The sequence below is a fragment of the Nerophis lumbriciformis genome, linkage group LG06, assembly GCF_033978685.3.
Source record: "Nerophis lumbriciformis linkage group LG06, RoL_Nlum_v2.1, whole genome shotgun sequence".
NCBI classification, from domain to species: Eukaryota; Metazoa; Chordata; class Actinopteri; order Syngnathiformes; family Syngnathidae; genus Nerophis; species Nerophis lumbriciformis.
The window spans coordinates 17,858,451-17,877,498 of NC_084553.2; the positions used below are offsets into that span (position 1 = coordinate 17,858,451).

At 42.4% G+C, this 19,048-nt stretch overlaps 1 protein-coding gene across 5 annotated transcripts in view; it reads right to left on the minus strand.

The window, feature by feature from the left end:
* pop4 (POP4 homolog, ribonuclease P/MRP subunit) overlaps window positions 1-19,048 on the minus strand; it is a 45,123-nt gene that overhangs the window by 7,295 nt on the left and 18,780 nt on the right. For 3 of the 5 annotated variants that reach the window (XR_009815608.2, XM_061963833.2, XM_061963832.2), the window contains exon 6: window positions 10,281-10,382. Coding sequence is in view for 4 of the 5 variants with exons in the window: in XM_061963833.2 (XP_061819817.1) it covers window positions 10,281-10,382 (102 nt within the window). In the remaining variant the exon portion in view is untranslated. Of the gene's footprint in view, window positions 1-8,348; window positions 8,602-10,280; window positions 10,383-19,048 lie in introns of those variants that run through there. The other 2 variants (XM_061963831.2, XM_061963830.2) reach the window with 1 other exon arrangement.

Sequence of the window (19,048 nt, forward strand, 5' to 3'; positions counted from 1 at the left end):
TACAGCCACCCTCAGAGTGACCTGTATGGCTGTTGACCAAGTATGCTTTGCATTCACTTGTGTGTGTGAAAAGCCGTAGATATTATGTGATTGGGCCGGCACGCAAAGGCAGTGCCTTTAAAGCACGCCCCCAATATTGTTGTCTGTGTGGAAATCGGGAAAAATTCGGGAGAATGGTTGCCCCGGGAGATTTTTGGAAGGGTCACTGAAATTCGGGAGTCTCCCCGAAAAATCGGGAGGGTTGGCAAGTATGACTGGGAGACGCAACTGCACTGTACTTCTCCCTATGTCCGTGTACCACTCCGTACAGCGGCGTTTTAAAAAGTCATGAATTTTACTTTTGGAAACCGATACCGATTGTACGAAAGCCTATTGTGTGTCTTTAACCAGTTTTGTAATGTTCCTGTGTCTTTAAGTTGATAGGTCAATCTGTGACGTCATTTCCTCTTTAAAGCACGTCTTTGTCAGAATAGCCAGTTTCAATCAATGGTGGCAGCCAGCCTTGTGTGCGTTGACGACTAAATACCACACACACACACACACATTCACATCTACCTTTCAGCAATAAAGATGATTAAAGGATTCTCTGGCCGGAATCTGTCCATCGTGTCCCAACTCTAAAATAACTACTATCCCTTCCTTACAATGGTCCTTCGAGCCGGATAGAGTTCCACCATCAGACACTATGGAGTCATCACCTGCTGATCACCAGCCCTCTGTCAGGCCAAAGAGAGACATTCGACTACCACAACATTTGGCCCCTTACGATGTCACCCTCCTTCCCTCTCAATTGCCTGCTGCCCAAATCTCCTCACTACCAGTAGGACAACACGGTGAAGCAAGGCCAACCAGAGCTAGGAGTGCGTCAGAGTACCAGTCATCTGCTTCATCATGTCGATCCTCTCGGCGATCGCATGGGCTTCAACTGCTCCAAAATATTCCGGATGTTCAAACAGCTGCCCTAGAAGAGCGAATTAAAGGTTTGGAGCTCGCTGACCTACAGCAAGAAATAGAGGAGGAAAGGAAAGCTGACTTAGAGGCGAAGAGATTGGATGCACAAGCTAAAGAAGGACAAAGACTACAAGAGGATGCTCACCTTGCCAAGGAGAATATGGCAAGGGAAATGGAACGGCGCAGACGTTTAAAGAAGCTGGAAAAAGACTTACACATTGCCCGTATTGTGAAGTCTTTCCTGTCGGAGTCTGAAGATGATGCAATGTCAACGATGTCAGCTCTGCCCTCTGCTGACATGCTTCAGCTCCCATCAATAACTCCAATGAAATCCGCTGCCGCTATCCCGATTACACAGCCATTGACAACAATTCCCATTCCTGTCCAAGGTGCACAAACTTGTGTCCCCACTTTAGCAGCCCCCACTACAGCTCCTGTCTCTGTCACCTTGCCTGCATCTGTGTCTTTCACAAGTCAACATATGCCCGTCTTTCCCACATTTAGTTATGCATCAACAATGACACATGCAGCCGCAGTGCCACAAACCATGCAAACTTCTGTGCCACAACCACCAGTTCCAGCTGGTGCACCTCCTCCTGCTGGGCAGTATGTTCAATACACATTACCATCTGCTATTCCAGCCCTGGCAGCACCACCCTGGTCCTACCCGGGCATCGAGACGCTGATCGCTACATCCTATGGTATTCCCAAACCAGTACTTCCAAGGTTTGAGAGTGGCCGGGAAAGTGATTTCGCCCTACTCAAGATGGCGCTAGAGAACTTGATGAATATTCATCCTCACCTCAGCGAGCAATATAAATATCAAGTTCTACTAAATCAGCTCAAACTCCCTAACGCTCTGCAGTTAGCCAAGTCATTCATGTATGACCCAAACCCGTACACGGCTGCGCTAGGGGCTCTACAAGACAAATATGGCCAGCCTAGACGACTAGTACAGAGTGAACTAGGAGCTATTCTTAACTCACCAGCCATCAGAATGGAGGATGCAGAAGCTTTCGACACCTTCGCTCTCTCAATTCAGACCTTAGTTGGGATGCTGCGGACTTTAGAGGGACCCCTTGGATGCGAGCTCAAATGTGGTTCTCACATTGACCGCCTCATTAGTAAAATGCCTCCTGCTCACCGAGACGGATTTATGGAACACTGTCTTTGTCAAGGCATTCTACAGCCAGGTACCAACCAAACTTACACCCTGCCCGACCTGGCATCCTGGCTCAAAGTTAAAGCTCAAGCTAAGCGCCTGGCCAGCCGAGTCACTCACCTCTACAACCCGGGGCCTCCTCCTGCCAAGAGGGAGCATAATGGTCCGTGGCCCAAACAAAGGACAGCGTCAGTTTTCCTATGTTCTGGTGAGAACGGTAGCAGCCAGAGCACCAATCTGACAAAGTCACAACCTTTTAAACCTAGTCCTTATTGTCCATTTTGCAACAGTAAGGAGCATTATCTCAACTCATGTCTGGACTTCAAGAAACTGAATACCAATGAGATCAATAAGTGGATCCAAGAAGGTAACAGATGTTGGAAGTGCGGTCGTGGCCACAAAACTGCAGCATGTACGCTTAAACGGCCTTGTAACATATGCAAAGAGACGCACCTCACAGTACTCCATGACACGATCCAAGAGTCATCTCAACAAGTCTTGATGCTGAGTAACCAAAAACCCACACCCTACCTGGAACAGCCTCAAAACCCTCAAAAAGTTTTGCTGAAAGTTGTTAAAGTACTCCTACAAAATGGAGACCGCACTCTAGAGACATTTGCTGTGCTCGATGATGGTTCTGAGAGAACACTCATCCTCCCCTCTGCAGTAGAGCAACTAAAACTTGCTAAGCATCATGAAACCCTTCACCTGAGAACTGTTCAACAAGAAGTGAAAGTGCTCAATGGTTTGTCAGTCAGCCTTCACGTCTCCCCCATCTTCAAGCCAAGCAAGAAATATTGGATTAAAAATGCCTTCACAGCTGAGAATCTGAGCCTATCTCAGCACACATATCCAGTAGCGGCCCTCCAAAAACTCTACGAGCACCTCAAAGACCTTCCTTTGCTGCCTATCCATCGAGCGCAACCGCTACTCCTCATAGGTTCTGATATGTCTCAGCTTCTTGCTCCTACAGAGCCGGTGCGAGCAGGCCCATCTGGCGGCCCCATAGCAGTCTGTACCAATCTAGGCTGGTCCCTACAAGGTCCGTCTGTGACCTCCGCATCTTCCCATCAGCCTTCCTGTCTGCACGTTACCGCTGAATCCCCATGTACTGAACCGGAACCGGATGCCACAGAGCTGAGGAAATCCACCTTCGTTGGAACTATTTCCAGTGCTTCATCTACTCAGCTTACTGATTTCAGTAAGTTCTCCACATGGAATCAGCTTCTACAAGAGACAGATAGCTCCCTTCATGGGACGGCTGATGCTGGTGCTTCATCCCCACCTTCCGCCGTGGATTTTCTGCAAGCCGAAAAGCCTGTATTGCAAAAGGCACAAGGAGATTGTTTTCCAGAAGAGTTGAGAGCGCTCAAGGCTGAACGGCCTCTGCCTTCAGACAGTCGACTTGCATCACTTTCACCAGAATTTCTCAAAAAACCCTCTGAACTCCTCATGGACAATGGTACCAACTTTGTTGGTGGAGAACAAGAATTATGTGACGCAGTTGCTTCAATGGAACCACAGTTGAGAGAGCAACTTGCAGTGCACCAGATTTCATTCCGATTCAATCCTCCAAGCGCACAGCATTTTGGGGGCACATGGGAGAGAGAAGTAAAATCCATTAAGACAGCACTCAGAGTTGTTCTCAAAGACCAAACAGTCCCTGAACCAGTATTACTGACAACATTGATAGAGGTTGAAGGCATAATGAATGCTAAACCTCTTGGTTACCTGTCTTCAGACGCCTCAGACCCAGACCCTGTCACGCCAAATCTCCTTCTTATGGGCCGTCACGATTCATCTCTACCTCAAGCAATCTACGATCCCTGTGGTCTCGGAAAAAGACGTTGGAGGCACAGCCAAGTCCTAGCAGATCACTTCTGGTCGTCTTTCATCCAGCATTACCTGCCAGGGCTTCAAGAGCGTAACAAGTGGAGGAACGATGGCAAGACCCTTTTGGCTGGTCAAGTTGTCTTGATAGTGGATCCCCAACTCCCCCGAGGATCGTGGCCTGTAGGACGGATCATTCAGACACATCCAGGAGCAGATGGACGGGTCCGGACTGCCAGAGTACAAGTGAAGAATCGCACCTACCTTCGCCCAGTCGCCCGACTGATCATGCTTCCACCTCTTGATGACGAGGACACTACCTCATAGACTTTCTCCTGGTTTCAACTGCCATACGGACAGTTGGGGGCGGCTGTGTACGAAAGCCTATTGTGTGTCTTTAACCAGTTTTGTAATGTTCCTGTGTCTTTAAGTTGATAGGTCAATCTGTGACGTCATTTCCTCTTTAAAGCACGTCTTTGTCAGAATAGTCAGTTTCAATCAATGGTGGCAGCCAGCCTTGTGTGCGTTGACGACTAAATACCACACACACACATTCACATCTACCTTTCAGCAATAAAGATGATTAAAGGATTCTCTGGCCGGAATCTGTCCATCGTGTCCCAACTCTAAAAGTACTACTATCCCTTCCTTACACCGATAATTTCCAATATTACATTTTTAAAGCATTTATCGGCTGATAATATCGGACTGCCGATATTATCAGACATCTCTAGTACCAACCAAATTCCGTCAGTACTACCTGTACCGATTCAAGTAAAATCGAACAGTACAATTTTGATACCTATGTTGCACATCACGCCACGTCCGGCTGCAGATTTGGAAGTTGGCATCATCTCAAACACTTGGTGGGCAAACTGGCATATTTATAGAGGACTGCCTTTAGGTAATGTTTCAAAATCTCATGTCATCAACGTGTGCATACTTCATCATAAGGCTCAAAAGTAAGGCTCCACTTTTCAAAAATGCGCTAGCGCAATGCAGATTGGATATGCCATATAATACATAATGAAGAGGGACACATTTTCAAGAGCTCAAGGGCTTATCAATGTGGATATTTCGTTAGAAAGTGCCTCCGCAGGTCATATTTCTTTGAGACTGCGTTTACTTAATTGCAAAGTAAACAAACCGGCTTTCATACTGCACTGTCAATAAATTCATTATTCTGCCCTCACGACCCAGCGAGTTAAAAGCATGAAGAAACTACCTCTATCGTTTTGTTAAAGATTGATATTCCTTCTTATATATTATTTTCCTTCTCTGTTTTATTTATTTACACTTCTTTCTTCATTTAGGTTTGCAAGACTGAAAATATAAATATAAACATAAGCAAAGTATAACGTTATGTATTTTACATAAATAATGTCCGCACTGTATTTTACTTTAATAAAATAGAAGGTTTAGTATTAATATATTCACACAAACTACAAATGTTTACACAAACAGGATTTACACAACATCCACCCACTAAACATTGACTTATCACAGTTAAACTTAAAGTGTAGCGTTTTCGCCCTCCACTGGTCAAATTTAGCGCCACATGCATTAGACGATGTTTGATTGGCATAGTACTCTTAGACAAACACGACCACGAATAAAAAAGACATGGCGAAGTCAGCAATTTCAATACAAAACAAACTAACTATATTTATGCACAATATCTACTTACAAATGTTTGACCAAGTTTTGTGATGAAGCTTACACGCTGGGATTTCTACCTTTGTTGCTGGATCAGTCCATCGCTTAAAAGGTCCGCCAGAAAACAATGACTCGAGCGCTTGCTCAGGGCAGTACATTTAATCTTTGTTGTCCAGTTGTTGTTAAAAGTCAGATTTTTGCAACTTATTTGTATTTTTATTTCAGGGTTGATGAGTAATCTTCTTCTCCTCACCACACTGCTGCTTCATTGTGCTTTGCTGTTGCCCCCTGCGGGGTGGCAGGAGTGCATACATGATCTACCCTAGTTTTAATGGTTTGATCAAGACTATTTGGGTGATGTTCCGCGGGCCAAATTAAAAGCTTTTGCGGGCCGGATGTGGCCCGCCAATAGAATAGACTTGTCATATACTGTACATACAATTCCCATATACATGCTACTGATTTGAATGAGCGATTTTAAATTATAATCAAACAGCTGGTTCACAGCCGAGTGTGAAGCGACTGGGATGAGAATCAGCACCTCCAAGTCAGAGTCCATGGTTCTTGCCCGGAAAAGGGTGGAGTGCCATCTCTGGGTTGGGGAGGAGACCCTGCCCCAAGTGGAGGAGTTCAAGTACCTAGGAGTCTTGTTCACGAGTGGGGGAAGAGTGGATCGTGAGATCGACAGGCGGATCGGTGCGGCATCTTCAGTAATGCGGACGCTGTATCGATCCGTTGTGGTGAAGAAGGAGCTGAGCCGGAAGGCAAAGCTCTCAATTTACCGGTCGATCTACGTTCCCATCCTCACCTATGGTCATGAGCTTTGGGTTATGACCGAAAGGACAAGATCACGGGTACAAGCGGCCGAAATGAGTTTCCTCCGCCGGGTGGCGGGGCTCTCCCTTAGAGATAGGGTGAGAAGCTCTATCATCCGGGGGGAGCTCAAAGTAAAGCCGCTGCTCCTCCACATCGAGAGGAGCCAGATGAGGTGGTTCGGGCATCTGGTCAGGATGCCACCCGAACGCCTCCCTAGGGAGGTGTTTAGGGCACGTCCAACCGGTAGGAGGCCACGGGGAAGACCCAGGACACGTTGGGAAGACTATGTCTCCCGGCTGGCTTGGAACGCTTTGGGATCCCCGGGAGGAGCTGGACAAAGTGGCTGGGGAGAGAAAAGTCTGGACTTCCCTGCTTAGGCTGCTGCCCCCGCGACCCGACCTCGGATAAGCGGAAGAAGATGGATGGATGGATCAAACAGCTGGTGTATAATAAGTACAATACTTACAGTACAAACGCTTTGTACAGCTGAACAAAACTACAGCATTCAACTTAACGGCAATGACTTCTCCAGGACTACGGTAACAAACTGAGGACTATGGAAGTATTATTGTAGTAAAATTATTTGCAAACGTGTATCTCAATCTGTGCGTGTCTACTTCGATTTGCATGCATGTGTACTAATTTGTGTGTCTATATATAAATCCAATTGATTTAGACCGCGTACGTGTGTTTTAAGTTGTATGTCTGTGCCTAATCAGGAAGAACCCTCGATAGGCTGTCTACTTACAAGTGACTTTAACAACACTTTTGCCGTGTAAGATTTGAGTGAGTGCATCCAGATTCGTAAAAGTGTAATACAACTCGTGCATACGGGTAATACAAATTGCGTATCTATGATCTGCAAAAAGCAGGAACCCTCTATTGGCTGTCTTTTTTACACGTGACTTTTGCGACACTTCTGCCGTGTACGATTTGAGCGAGCGCATCCAGATTCATGTGTATGTAATACAATCTGCGTTTGCGTATCTGAGGTGTGCTTACATTTAACCAACCATGGAAGACACCACGCAATTTAAACCAATCAGAAGCAACGTACAGCTGAGGTGTGTGAAAGAGAGACGCCAAGACCCCCTTTACATTGTTTCTGATTAGTTTAAATTGCGTAGTGTGTTAAAAGTTAAAGTTAAAGTACCAATGATTGTCACACACACACTAGGTGTGGCGAAATTATTCTGTGGTTGGTTAAATGTAGGCAACCATGTCTTGGTCTGGGATTGGTTATTTCGATCAATCAACCAGAGTTACTCGAACTACAGCAAGCTGCAAAAACTAAAGTTTATTATGAAAAAATATAGAGTAGTAAATGGGGAATATATAAGCGTGAGAAATGTCACATGTGGTGTGTAGCGTGAGAAAGGGTTAAATTGCGTGACTGTCACGCTCAAAGCGTGAAGCTTGGCAGCTTTGAGCAAGTGTTCGAGGGTGGTTCATGGTTGTTGGCTTCAAAGCAGAATAACATAGATCAGTGGCTGCAGGGCGCCGACTAGTGATGAGTATAAGGAAAGGCAAGGGGGAGTTACAGACAGACAACTCTTTTTACATGTTCAAGTCGCTATACAGAAAGATCGCAATAACTCCTGTGAACAAGTCAGTTAGTGTACCGTATTTTCCGCACTATAAGGCGCACCGGATTATTAGCCGCACCTTCAATGAATGGCATATGTCATAACTTTGTCCACCAATAAGCCGCCCCGGACTATAAGCCGCGCCTACGCTGCGCTAAAGGGAATGTCAAAAAAACAGTCAGATAGGTCAGTCAAACTTTAATAATATATTAAAAACCAGCGTTCTAACAACTCTGTTCACTCCCAAAATGTACGCAAATGTGCAATCACAAACATAGTAAAATTCAAAATAGTGCAGAGCAATAGCAACATAATGTTGCTCGAACGTTAATGTCACAACACACAAAATAAACATAGCGCTCACTTTCTGAAGTTATTCTTCATTCGTAAATCCTTCGTCTTCGGTGTCCGAAGTGAAAAGTTGGGCAAATGTGAGATCCAAAATGGCCGGCTCCGTCTCGTCGAAGTAATCGGAGTCAGTGTCACTGTTATTCAGCAGTTCTGTGAATCCTGCCTTCCGGAAAGCTCGGACCACAGTTGTGACCGAAATATCTGCCCAGGCATTTACGATCCACTGGCAGATGTTGGCATCGTCTGGCGCTGCCTCCCTGTCTTAGTGAAGGTGTGTTCGCCTTCTGTCATCCATTGTTCCCACGCAGTTAGCAGTCTAGCTTCGAATGCCCTGTTGACACCAATATCTAGCGGCTGGAGGTCTTTTGTCAATCCACCCGGAATGACGGCGAGTATTGAATTAAGCGCGTAAGCGTGTCTCTTACTGTGATGTTATGAGCTAGCAAATATAACAACTACACTACCCAGCATGCAACGATAGTTACGAGCATGCGCGGTAGCCCTGAGAAGCGTTGTTGTATGCTGGGAGTTAGAATGTGGTTATGAGCACGCTGTGAGTAAACGTTGAGAACTCAGTTAACACGCCTCCTCTGCATTATTTATAATTAGACAGACAACACACTTAATAGGAGCCATTTTGGGGTCTTTACATAAACACACAAATGGAAATGAAACGTCACATATCCCAGCATGCACCGCGCGCTTCTTCGTCATCCACTGTTCCCACGCAGTTAGCAGTCTAGCTTCGAATGCCCTGTTGACACCAATATCTAGCGGCTGGAGGTCTTTTGTCAATCCACCCGGAATGACGGCGAGTATTGAATTAAGCGCGTAAGCGTGTCTCTTACTGTGATGTTATGAGCTAGCAAATATAACAACTACACTACCCAGCATGCAACGATAGTTACGAGCATGCGCAGTAGCCCTGAGAAGCGTTGTTGTATGCTGGGAGTTAGAATGTGGTTATGAGCACGCTGTGAGTAAACGTTGAGAACTCAGTTAACACGCCTCGTCTGCATTATTTATAATTAGACAGACAACACACTTAATAGGAGCCATTTTGGGGTCTTTACATAAACACACAAATGGAAATGAAACGTCACATATCCCAGCATGCACCGCGCGCTTCTTCTTCTTCCGGGGGCGGGTGGTTGCTTACAGTACAAGAAGAAGCGCTTCCTGTTCTATGGGGGCGGGTGCTTACCTTGGCGGTTGCTTGCGTAGAAGAAGAAGCGCTTCCTGCTCTACCGTGAAAAAAGATGGCGGCTGTTTACCGAAGTTGCGAGAACGAAACTTTATGAAAATGAATCTTAATATTTATCCATATATAAAGCACACCGGGTTAAAAGCCGCACTGTCAGCTTTTGAGTAAATTTGTGGTTTTTAGGTGCGGCTAATGGTGCGGAAAATACGGTAAGCTGCCCTCGGTTGTACTCGACTGCAAGCATGCCAGCTAACCACGGTGCGCTGGAAAGCGACCAAGTTAGCGGTTTTATGAGGAAATCTAAAAAAAACAAAAACACTTTGGCCAGAAAAATAGCGGTAAGTAGCGGACATATGGGGTGCCTGTAATATTAACACTCACTTTTATTGCAAATGTTGATAAAACATTTTGAGAAGATGGCATTTGAAAGTTGGCAGCACACCCTCTGAATGAGTTGTATAGGAAATAAAGTTCTACAAGTCGACCAATATACGGCCTTTACTGTCCGCGTCGGCGTAACGCAAGGTTTGGGGCATTTATTGGACTTAGACGTCACACACAAAAGAAGACAGTTGGCAGGGGGAGGGGCAAGGCAACATAGCATACAATGGTCCCTGGACTCGACTTTACAATGCAACAAAGTGCGTATCTGAAGAGTTCCAAATCAAATTAGCTACTAATGAACCCAAATAAAAAAAAAATAAAGAAATAAAAATTCAATTACCTTTCATTTTGTCTTGTTGGGTGATAAATTTGAACACATGTTTGAACTCCTGGATCAGAATACCTGTTGTCCCCACATAAGATGGACATTTGGACCGAACCACTGTAAAAAAAGACAAGTGATTAACATGATAAGCTATTCCGCCAGATGTAATTGATAACTAGCACATTCTGATTAATTAATTTCTGAAACATACATACAGAGAGTACAAATGATCACACCTGCACTCGAGGCCTGTACTATGAAGCGGTTAAACTGAACAGAGATCTTTTTTTTGTAACCCATCTTAACTGAGTCAAACATCCAGGATGTGACCAAGGTGGTTTTGCGACGCACACCCACTGCAGACTTGTATAAATGTCATTATGTTTTATTTCAATATTATGCAATACAGTGGTATCTGGATTTTCATACTGCCAACTTTTCATGATGTTGTATTGGACTGGATTTTGCACTGGTTTTCATATGCCATCTCAGTAATCGTACAGCCAAACATTGCACATAAACTATTTATTCTGTGGAATGGAGTGTCCAAACAAAATATCACATGCGTTGTTCACTCAGTCTCTGTACTGTACTTTTTATTTATCGAGGACGTTTGCAAAAAAAGCCACCATCGGCTCAAATATGTCATGATCTGTTGGGGCTAGACCACCATGATACAAAGACAGAGGTGGCGTGCATGAAAACTTTTTTTTTTTTTTTTTTTTTTAAATCACACTCACACAAAGCAAATCTGAATGCAAAACACAAAGATCTTGTCTAGGTGCCTCATTTATAAAAGGTTGTTCAGTCTCAGCAGGGTTGAAAAGTGCATACGTAACTTGGCATTAGAGGTGTTCTGATCACGGTTTTATGCTGCTTATCATTCATAAAATGAGTGAGATCAGCTAACAACGATCAAATGTATTGACTGAAAATTCTAATCACAATTATAAATCAGAAAAAAACAAACGGCAGTATAATATCAACACAATATTTTAACCATTTCCCTATCCTCTTATATGACAGAATTGTTTAAGCAAAACAAAGTCAATGGTGCACAATAACTAAATAAAAGCAAAAACTACCAATCACTACTGATTTTAATCCTAATCCTAATTTTTGTTCCCTAAATCCTCCTGTGTCCAGGAACAAATTTAGAAACCCTGAATTTGTAAATATGTACAAAACGACGAAAACATTTTTTAAAGTTTTTTAAAAATGATAATATCGATCTAATTACTATCGATCATTCTCCTAGCGCATATGGCTACACAACAACAGAACACTGTTATATTATCCACCCTTTAGACTCTTGTTCATTTCCTGTTAATAGCTGCTTAGTTTCTGCTTTAACTTGTATCTAGACTTCCTAAAGTTTACAACACACTTATTGAATGTGTTATTTCAAGCTAGCTTGATGGCTACTTAGCAATTAGCATGTTGTCTTGTCTGCTCCTGCTTGTTCTTACTCGGTGTGTAATATGCTTGTCCTCCAGTGATAGGTTATTTGTCGAGAATGTAGTTTATTTGCCAAAATAGAGGTGATGATTATTATTCTAGTGGAGCGGCCCCATATGGTTTATGAACATACACATATAGAATTTCTGTCAGGACCAAAAATAAATACAGTATCAGCAAGTTTTTGTGATCGGCATTGGCTGATCGCATACTCTAGTTTTAGTAAATACATATCCGGAAAAGGTTGCGTATTCCTACGCGCTCTGTCAAACATTTACTAAGTCAGCAACAAAATTCGGATTTCAAAAGTGGGTGAGGACAAAACATGCTTGCCTACGGGGGGCATGGTTTGAGGCGATTAGCATGTTTTGGAGTAATATGAATGGGAAACAAATTGTACAATTATCTATTTTTTGTATGAAATAAAATCAACAGAAATAAATAATTTTACCTTGGTTTTTCAAGATTGCATTATGATTTAGTGTAATATTTATCTTGTATGTCCTGGATGGGAATCCAACCATTTCCACTGGAATAAAATACCAGTATTACTAGGGGTGCAACGGATCAAAAAACTCACGGTTCGGATCGTTTCTCGGATCAGAGTCACGGATCGGATAATTTTTCGGATCAGCGAAAAAAAAGAAAAAAAAGACAAGACAAATAAACAGAAGTTTTGTCTTTTTGTTTATTATCACTTTTAAATTGTTAAATTAAAATATATACAAATCAACTTAAAGTGCACAATGCATAATATCTTATTTTCAACATAATTAATGAAAAACAGTGCAACAAAAAAATGCATTTCTCCTTTCTTTAAATTTGGACCAATGACCATTAATAAAAAACAACTTAAAGTGCAACATAAGAAGGCACATCATCTTCCTTGAAACATAGTGAAAAAAAGATTGACATCTGGAGTGATGGTGCGGTCTTCCACACTTGGAGCCATGGATTGTAGAATCCTTGTTTTCAGTGGCAGGATCATTGACACAGATGGTGAAGTTTCAGTGCTCAGTAGAGATGTAACAGTTTTGAGGGGTTTAAGGACCTCCTCTGCCACTCTCACATCATCATCAGACAGGGTGATGATGTCTTTGACATTTGTCTTCAGGGTCTTGTGGGTCAATACAGAGTATATAGCTGCCTGCTGCTCCAACATATCATAAGTGGAGTTCCACCTTGTTGGGACATCATGTATGAGCTTATGAGTAGGCAGCTTTGGCATTTTTTGCTTTGTCTTAAGCACATGAGCAGCTGTTGTGCTTGGGTGGAAGTAGGAAACCTCCTTCCTGATCCTCCCAAGGAGGCGGTTCATCCTATTGACTGAGATTCCCTTCTGTGATGCCAAATTCCCTACATGTGCAACGCACCTATATGTGGTCTCAGTCCTGCCTCATTCACTGCATTTATTTGTTTTTTGGCATTATCAGTTGTGACTGGGATTTTAATACTGGGCCTCTTTATCTTCGCCTCTCGTAGAGGGGGCGTGTCTTCTCATCTCCCAGTCTGCTGTGATAAAGTGAGCGCTTATCGTCACATAGTTCCCCTGGACGTCCACCCTTCTGTCGTGAGCGCAACAGATGATGCTCGGGATACTTCAGCCACAGCGTTTATCTTCTCCTGCTCATAAAAATCTGGCACAATCTTATCGCTGAAGTCTGTGCGCGACGGGATGTCGTAATGTGGCTCAAGCACTTTCAGCATGTGTTTAACACCATCGTTTTGCACAAGTGAATATGGCCTCATGTCTGCACCTATAAACACACCGATTAAATGTCGCGGAGCGTTCAAGCTCCTCCGTTACTCCGCTCGCCATGACCACGCTGTGCGTGTACTGAACATGCAAACAATTTTTTTTTCTTTCATAAATCAAACCGCGGATCACATGTGTGCCGAACCGAAGATATTGATCCGAACGGATCACGGATCAATGTTGATCTGTTGCACCACTAAGTATTACTTAAACCATTGCGGTACCAGGAATCACAAATTCTGTTATTAATCAATTCTTATTTCCTTAGCGCAAGTCTTGGCTAACGACAGTCTATTGCTTCACTAAAGAGCAATAGGCTGCACTAGACTCCTTGATTGGATTTTTATATTTGTCTTGCATGTTCGTGATTCATGTTGCCTGTTTATGGTTTTGTTTTTTTAAACATGCATACAGTTACAAAATGGTTCATCACATATTTCAATTTTCTCATTACAACATGTCCGTAAAAGAGTCGGTAGAAGCAGAGTTTATTTAATCCTATCCCTTTTCTTTTCAATTTGGTTTTTGGCTGACCTTTTGGAACGAATCACAAATTAAAAGTATTTAATGTTAGGTGTGATTGCAGTGCAGTGTTGATAAAGGTCTTAAAAAGAGGTTAGGCATCCTTAGGTACAACTGACCACCAAATCATTTATTGATTTAATGGTATTAAAGTAACTGTCTTAAATGGGTTTGAATCCTATTTGTGGTATCGCTTCAAGTTTGTTATCATCAGTAATAAATAGGGTGTAACGGTACACAAAAATTTCGGTTCGGTACATACCTTGGTTTAGAGGTCACGGTTTGGTTCAGTTTCGGTACAGTAAGAAAACAACAAAATATACATTTTTTGGTTATTTATTTACCAAATTTGTAAACAATGGCTTTATCCTTTTAACATTGGGAACACTAATAATTCTGACCACGTTAATCAACATTAAACTGCCTCAAGTTGTTGCTCAGATTAAATACAATGACAAAACTTTGCTTCTACACATAAAAAGTGCAACATTAAACAGTTTCAAGTCAACTCATCATGCTTAATATATTACAGCATTTGGGAAGCCTGTAGTTGATTTTTATTTTGTAAATGTTATATTTTTATCAACATGTGATAGCAGGGACCCTGCCATTCAAAACTAGGTTGCTGCATTTCTAATGATTAATGTAACTATAGCTGAAAAAATGGTACAATAGCAATAGGAGAGACTATTCATCCCTGAACACCATGGAGTTCATGTAGGCTTAATGATGCACTTACATTATTATATCAACTATCAGAGACAGAAACTCTTCATTTAACATAATGTCATTTTTTGCTGCTTCAACACAGCTCAATCAACACAGAAAAAGGTAAAGTGAAATGACAGACAAACAGGGCTTTGCTGTCCGTAACATACACACGCACACACCGCAAAATGAGCTAACGTTATTAGCCTTCACCTCAAGCCAGGACTGCGAGCGAGCTGAACTGTTTTATATTTCTAGAAGATCAACAGGCCCATAGTGATGTTACTAGTAGTTGACTGGGAGGTGTTTATTATAACTTGGGGAGAGTCCGCTGCCTGATGCTTACCTGCTAAACGCTTTATGTGCTCTGAATACGCACTGCTGATTGGCTGTTACCGCTCTGAATACGCACTGCTGATTGGCTGTTACCGCTCTGTTTATAACCAATCAGATGGTTGTGTGGGTGGGACAATGCTGGATGCAGTGTCGAGGACTGACAGAGACAGAGGCAGAAGGAAGCGGAGGCGGCTACTTAATATGTTCGTGTGGAAACTCGTTCGGTACACCTCCGAACCGAACCGAAACCCCCGTACCGAAACGGTTCAATACAAATACACGTACCGTTACACTCCTAGTAATAAAGGCAATATGTTTATTCAAGTACACCTGTGAAGTCAAAACAATTTCAGGTGACTACTTCTTGAAGCACATCGAGAGAATGTCAAGAGTGTGCAAAAAAGTAATAAGAGCATAGGGTGGCTATTTTGAATAAACTAGAATATAAAACATGTTTTCAGTTATTTCACCTTTTTTTGTTAAGTACATAACTCCACATGTGTTCATTCATAGTTTTGATGCCTTCAATGACAATCTACAATGTAAATAGTCATGAAAATAAAGAAAACACATTGAATGAGAAGTTGTGTCCAAACTTTTGGCCTGTACTGTGCATATACAGTATATAAAAACCTACAGTATATATACATATTTATCGCCCTCTCTCTCTCTCACCCTCTTTCTCTCGCCAGTCGTTAATACTCTCTAGTGATATCACCAATTTTAAAGGCATATTAACAGGACCATTAACACTTCTATATTGCAAGACTATTACTGTGTGTACAGCCTAAAATATTGCAATACTTTCACTGGCAGTATATACTTTATATTTATGATTTTAATAAAAGTAAATACTAGGTGGATAGTATTGCTGTATGACTACAGTGCTTTGTATTTAGACAATGTATTGTATACTGGAGCATACTGGAGCATTGGACTTCAAAAAATATTGTGCAGCTCTATTTATTGACCTGTCAAAGGCGTTTGACACAGTCAACCACACGATTTTAGCAGATAGATTGCACAGGATTGGCGTATCTGGGCATGCGGTTAACTGGTTTTCTAATTATCTTTCTGATAGAACACAATGTGTCTGGTTTGCTGGGTCTTCTTCATCTTTCCTCCCTGTGTTGAAGGGCGTACCACAGGGTTCAATATTAGGACCGCTGTTGTTCTCCATTTACGTGAACAGTCTTTGTGATAAAATATCAGATGCTGCGTTCCATTTTCAAGCAGATGATGCGGTCATATATTGTTCATTCCCCTCTGCAGTGCAAACTAGGGATGTCCCGATCCAGGTTTTTGCACTTCCGATCCGATACCGATACTGGCCTATCTGCGCATGTATTAAAGTTTAAAGTTATTTAGACTACTTAGTTGTCAGATTCATGTTGAAAAGGGTTTTAGTACTCTTGATAACAACTCGCCAGCTGAATTAGGTGAGTTTGAATAATACACAATGGTTGGTAACAAGAAACTGACCTGTTTATTCAAGAATAAACACAAAATAGACAAAATTATACATGACAAACAGAAATGGCATCATTGAACTAGGGCTGGGCGATTTGGCCTTTTTTTAATATTGCGATATTTTAAGGCCATATCGCGATACACCATATATATGTGGATATTTTGCCTTAGCCTTGAATGAACACTTGATGCATATAATCACACCAGTATGATGATTCTGTGTGTCTACATTAAAACATTCTTCTTCATACTGCATTAATATATGCTACTTTTAAACTTTCATGCAGAGAAGGAAATCACAACAAAAAAAATCACTATTTTTTTAATACGGTGTTGAAATGTTTGCCTTGGCATTTTGATGGTGTGGGCGTGTGGCACCGAACGGAGATGTTGACGTGCAGAGTTTCAAACACTCTTCATTCTCTAGCAGGGGACTTTTCAAATGATGCTACATATTAGCAGTAATGCTACTTTTTATAGCAACGCTTTTGCTCCACACTTGACAAATTACGGTTGTCTGTTCGACATATTCCCACTTGAAGCCAAACCACCGCCAGACGATGGACCCCCTGCTGTTTTTGGGGGGAATTAATTAATTCTTCCTTCATTCGTATTACCACTCCCACGGCTACCACTAGCATCACAGCTAACGTTAGCCATGCTGCTACCTCTCTGCTGGGAGAGGGCGTATACGTATGTGACGTATGTCGTGACAGTATGTGACGTGTGTAGAAGCTGCGCTTGCTGTCTGTGAGAAGGAGAGACAGTAAAGAGCGAGGAGAGCCTGTCGTGTAATGCCAGCAGCTAAAAGCAACTGTGTGAGAACGTATACCGGTACTCCAATATCACTATATAGTCATTTTCTATATCGCACAAAAATAGCTGACATTTTTACCGGTAACTTTTAATTCACATGGCCGTCTTAACAGTTAGGACACTACCAGAATTGATCACTTTGGGGGAGTTTAAGTCCATTTTAACAGATCGAGAAACCAGTTCTCTTGGGAAATGTACTTGTTTTAAATTGAATTTATACTTATTCGTTTTAAATACAAACCCCGTTTCCATATGAGTTGGGAAATTGTGTTAGATGTAAATATAAACGGAATACAATGATTTGCAAATCATTTTCAACCCATATTCAGTAGAATATGCTACAAAGACAACATATTTGATGTTCAAACGTTTTTGGTTTTTTTGCAAATAATCATTAACTTTAGAATTTGATGCCAGCAACACGTGAAAAAGAAGTTGGGAAAGGTGGCAATAAATACTGATAAAGTTGAGGAATGCTCGTCAAACACTTATGTGGAACATCCCACAGGTGAACAGGCAAATTGGGAACAGGTGGGTGCCATGATTGGGTATAAAAGTAGATTCCATTAAATGCTCAGTCATTCACAAACAAGGATGGGGCGAGGGTCACCACTTTGTCAACAAATGAGTGAGCAAATTGTTGAACAGTTTAAGAAAAACCTTTCTCAACCAGCTATTGCAAGGAATTTAGGGATTTCACCATCTACAGTCCGTAATATCATCAAAGGGTTTAAAGAATCTGGAGAAATCACTGCACGTAAGCAGCTAAGCCCGTGACCTTCGATCCCTCAGGCTGTACTGAATCAACAAGCGACATCAGTGTGTAAAGTATATCACCACATGGGCTCAGGAACACTTCAGAAACCCACTGTCAGTAACTACAGTTGGTCGCTACATCTGTAAGTGCAAGTTAAAACTCTCCTATGCAAGGCGAAAACCGTTTATCAACAACACCCAGAAACGCCGTCGGCTTCGCTGGGCCTGAGCTCATCTAAGATGGACTGATACAAAGTGGAAAAGTGTTCTGTGGTCTGACGAGTCCACATTTCAAATTGTTTTTGGAAACTGTGGACGTCGTGTCCTGTGGACCAAAGAGGAAAAGAACCATCCGGATTGTTATAGGCGCAAAGTTGAAAAGCCAGCATCTGTGATGGTATGGGGGTGTATTAGTGCCCAAGACATGGGTAACTTACACATCTGTGAAGGCGCCTTTAATGCTGAAAGGTACATACAGGTTTTGGAGCAACTTATGTTGCCATCCAAGCAACGTCACCATGGACGCCCCTGCTTATTTCAACAAGACAATGCCAAGCCACGTGTTACATCAACGTGGCTTCATAGTAAAAGAGTGCAGGTACTAGACTGGCCTGCCTGTAGTCCAGACCTGTCTCCCATTGAAAATGTGTGACGCATTATGAAGCCTAAAATACCACGGAGACCCCCGGACTGTTGAACAACTTAAGCTGTACATCAAGCAAGAATGGGAAAGAATTCCACCTGAGAATCTTAAAAAATGTGTCTCCTCAGTTCCCAAACGTTTACTGAGTGTTGTTAAAAGGAAAGGCCATGTAACACAGTGGTGAACATGCCCTTTCCCAACTACTTTGGCATGTGTGCAGCCATGAAATTCTAAGTTAATTATTATTTGCAAAAAAAAATACAGTTTATGAGTTTGAACATCAAATATCTTGTCTTTGTAGTGCATTCAATTGAACAT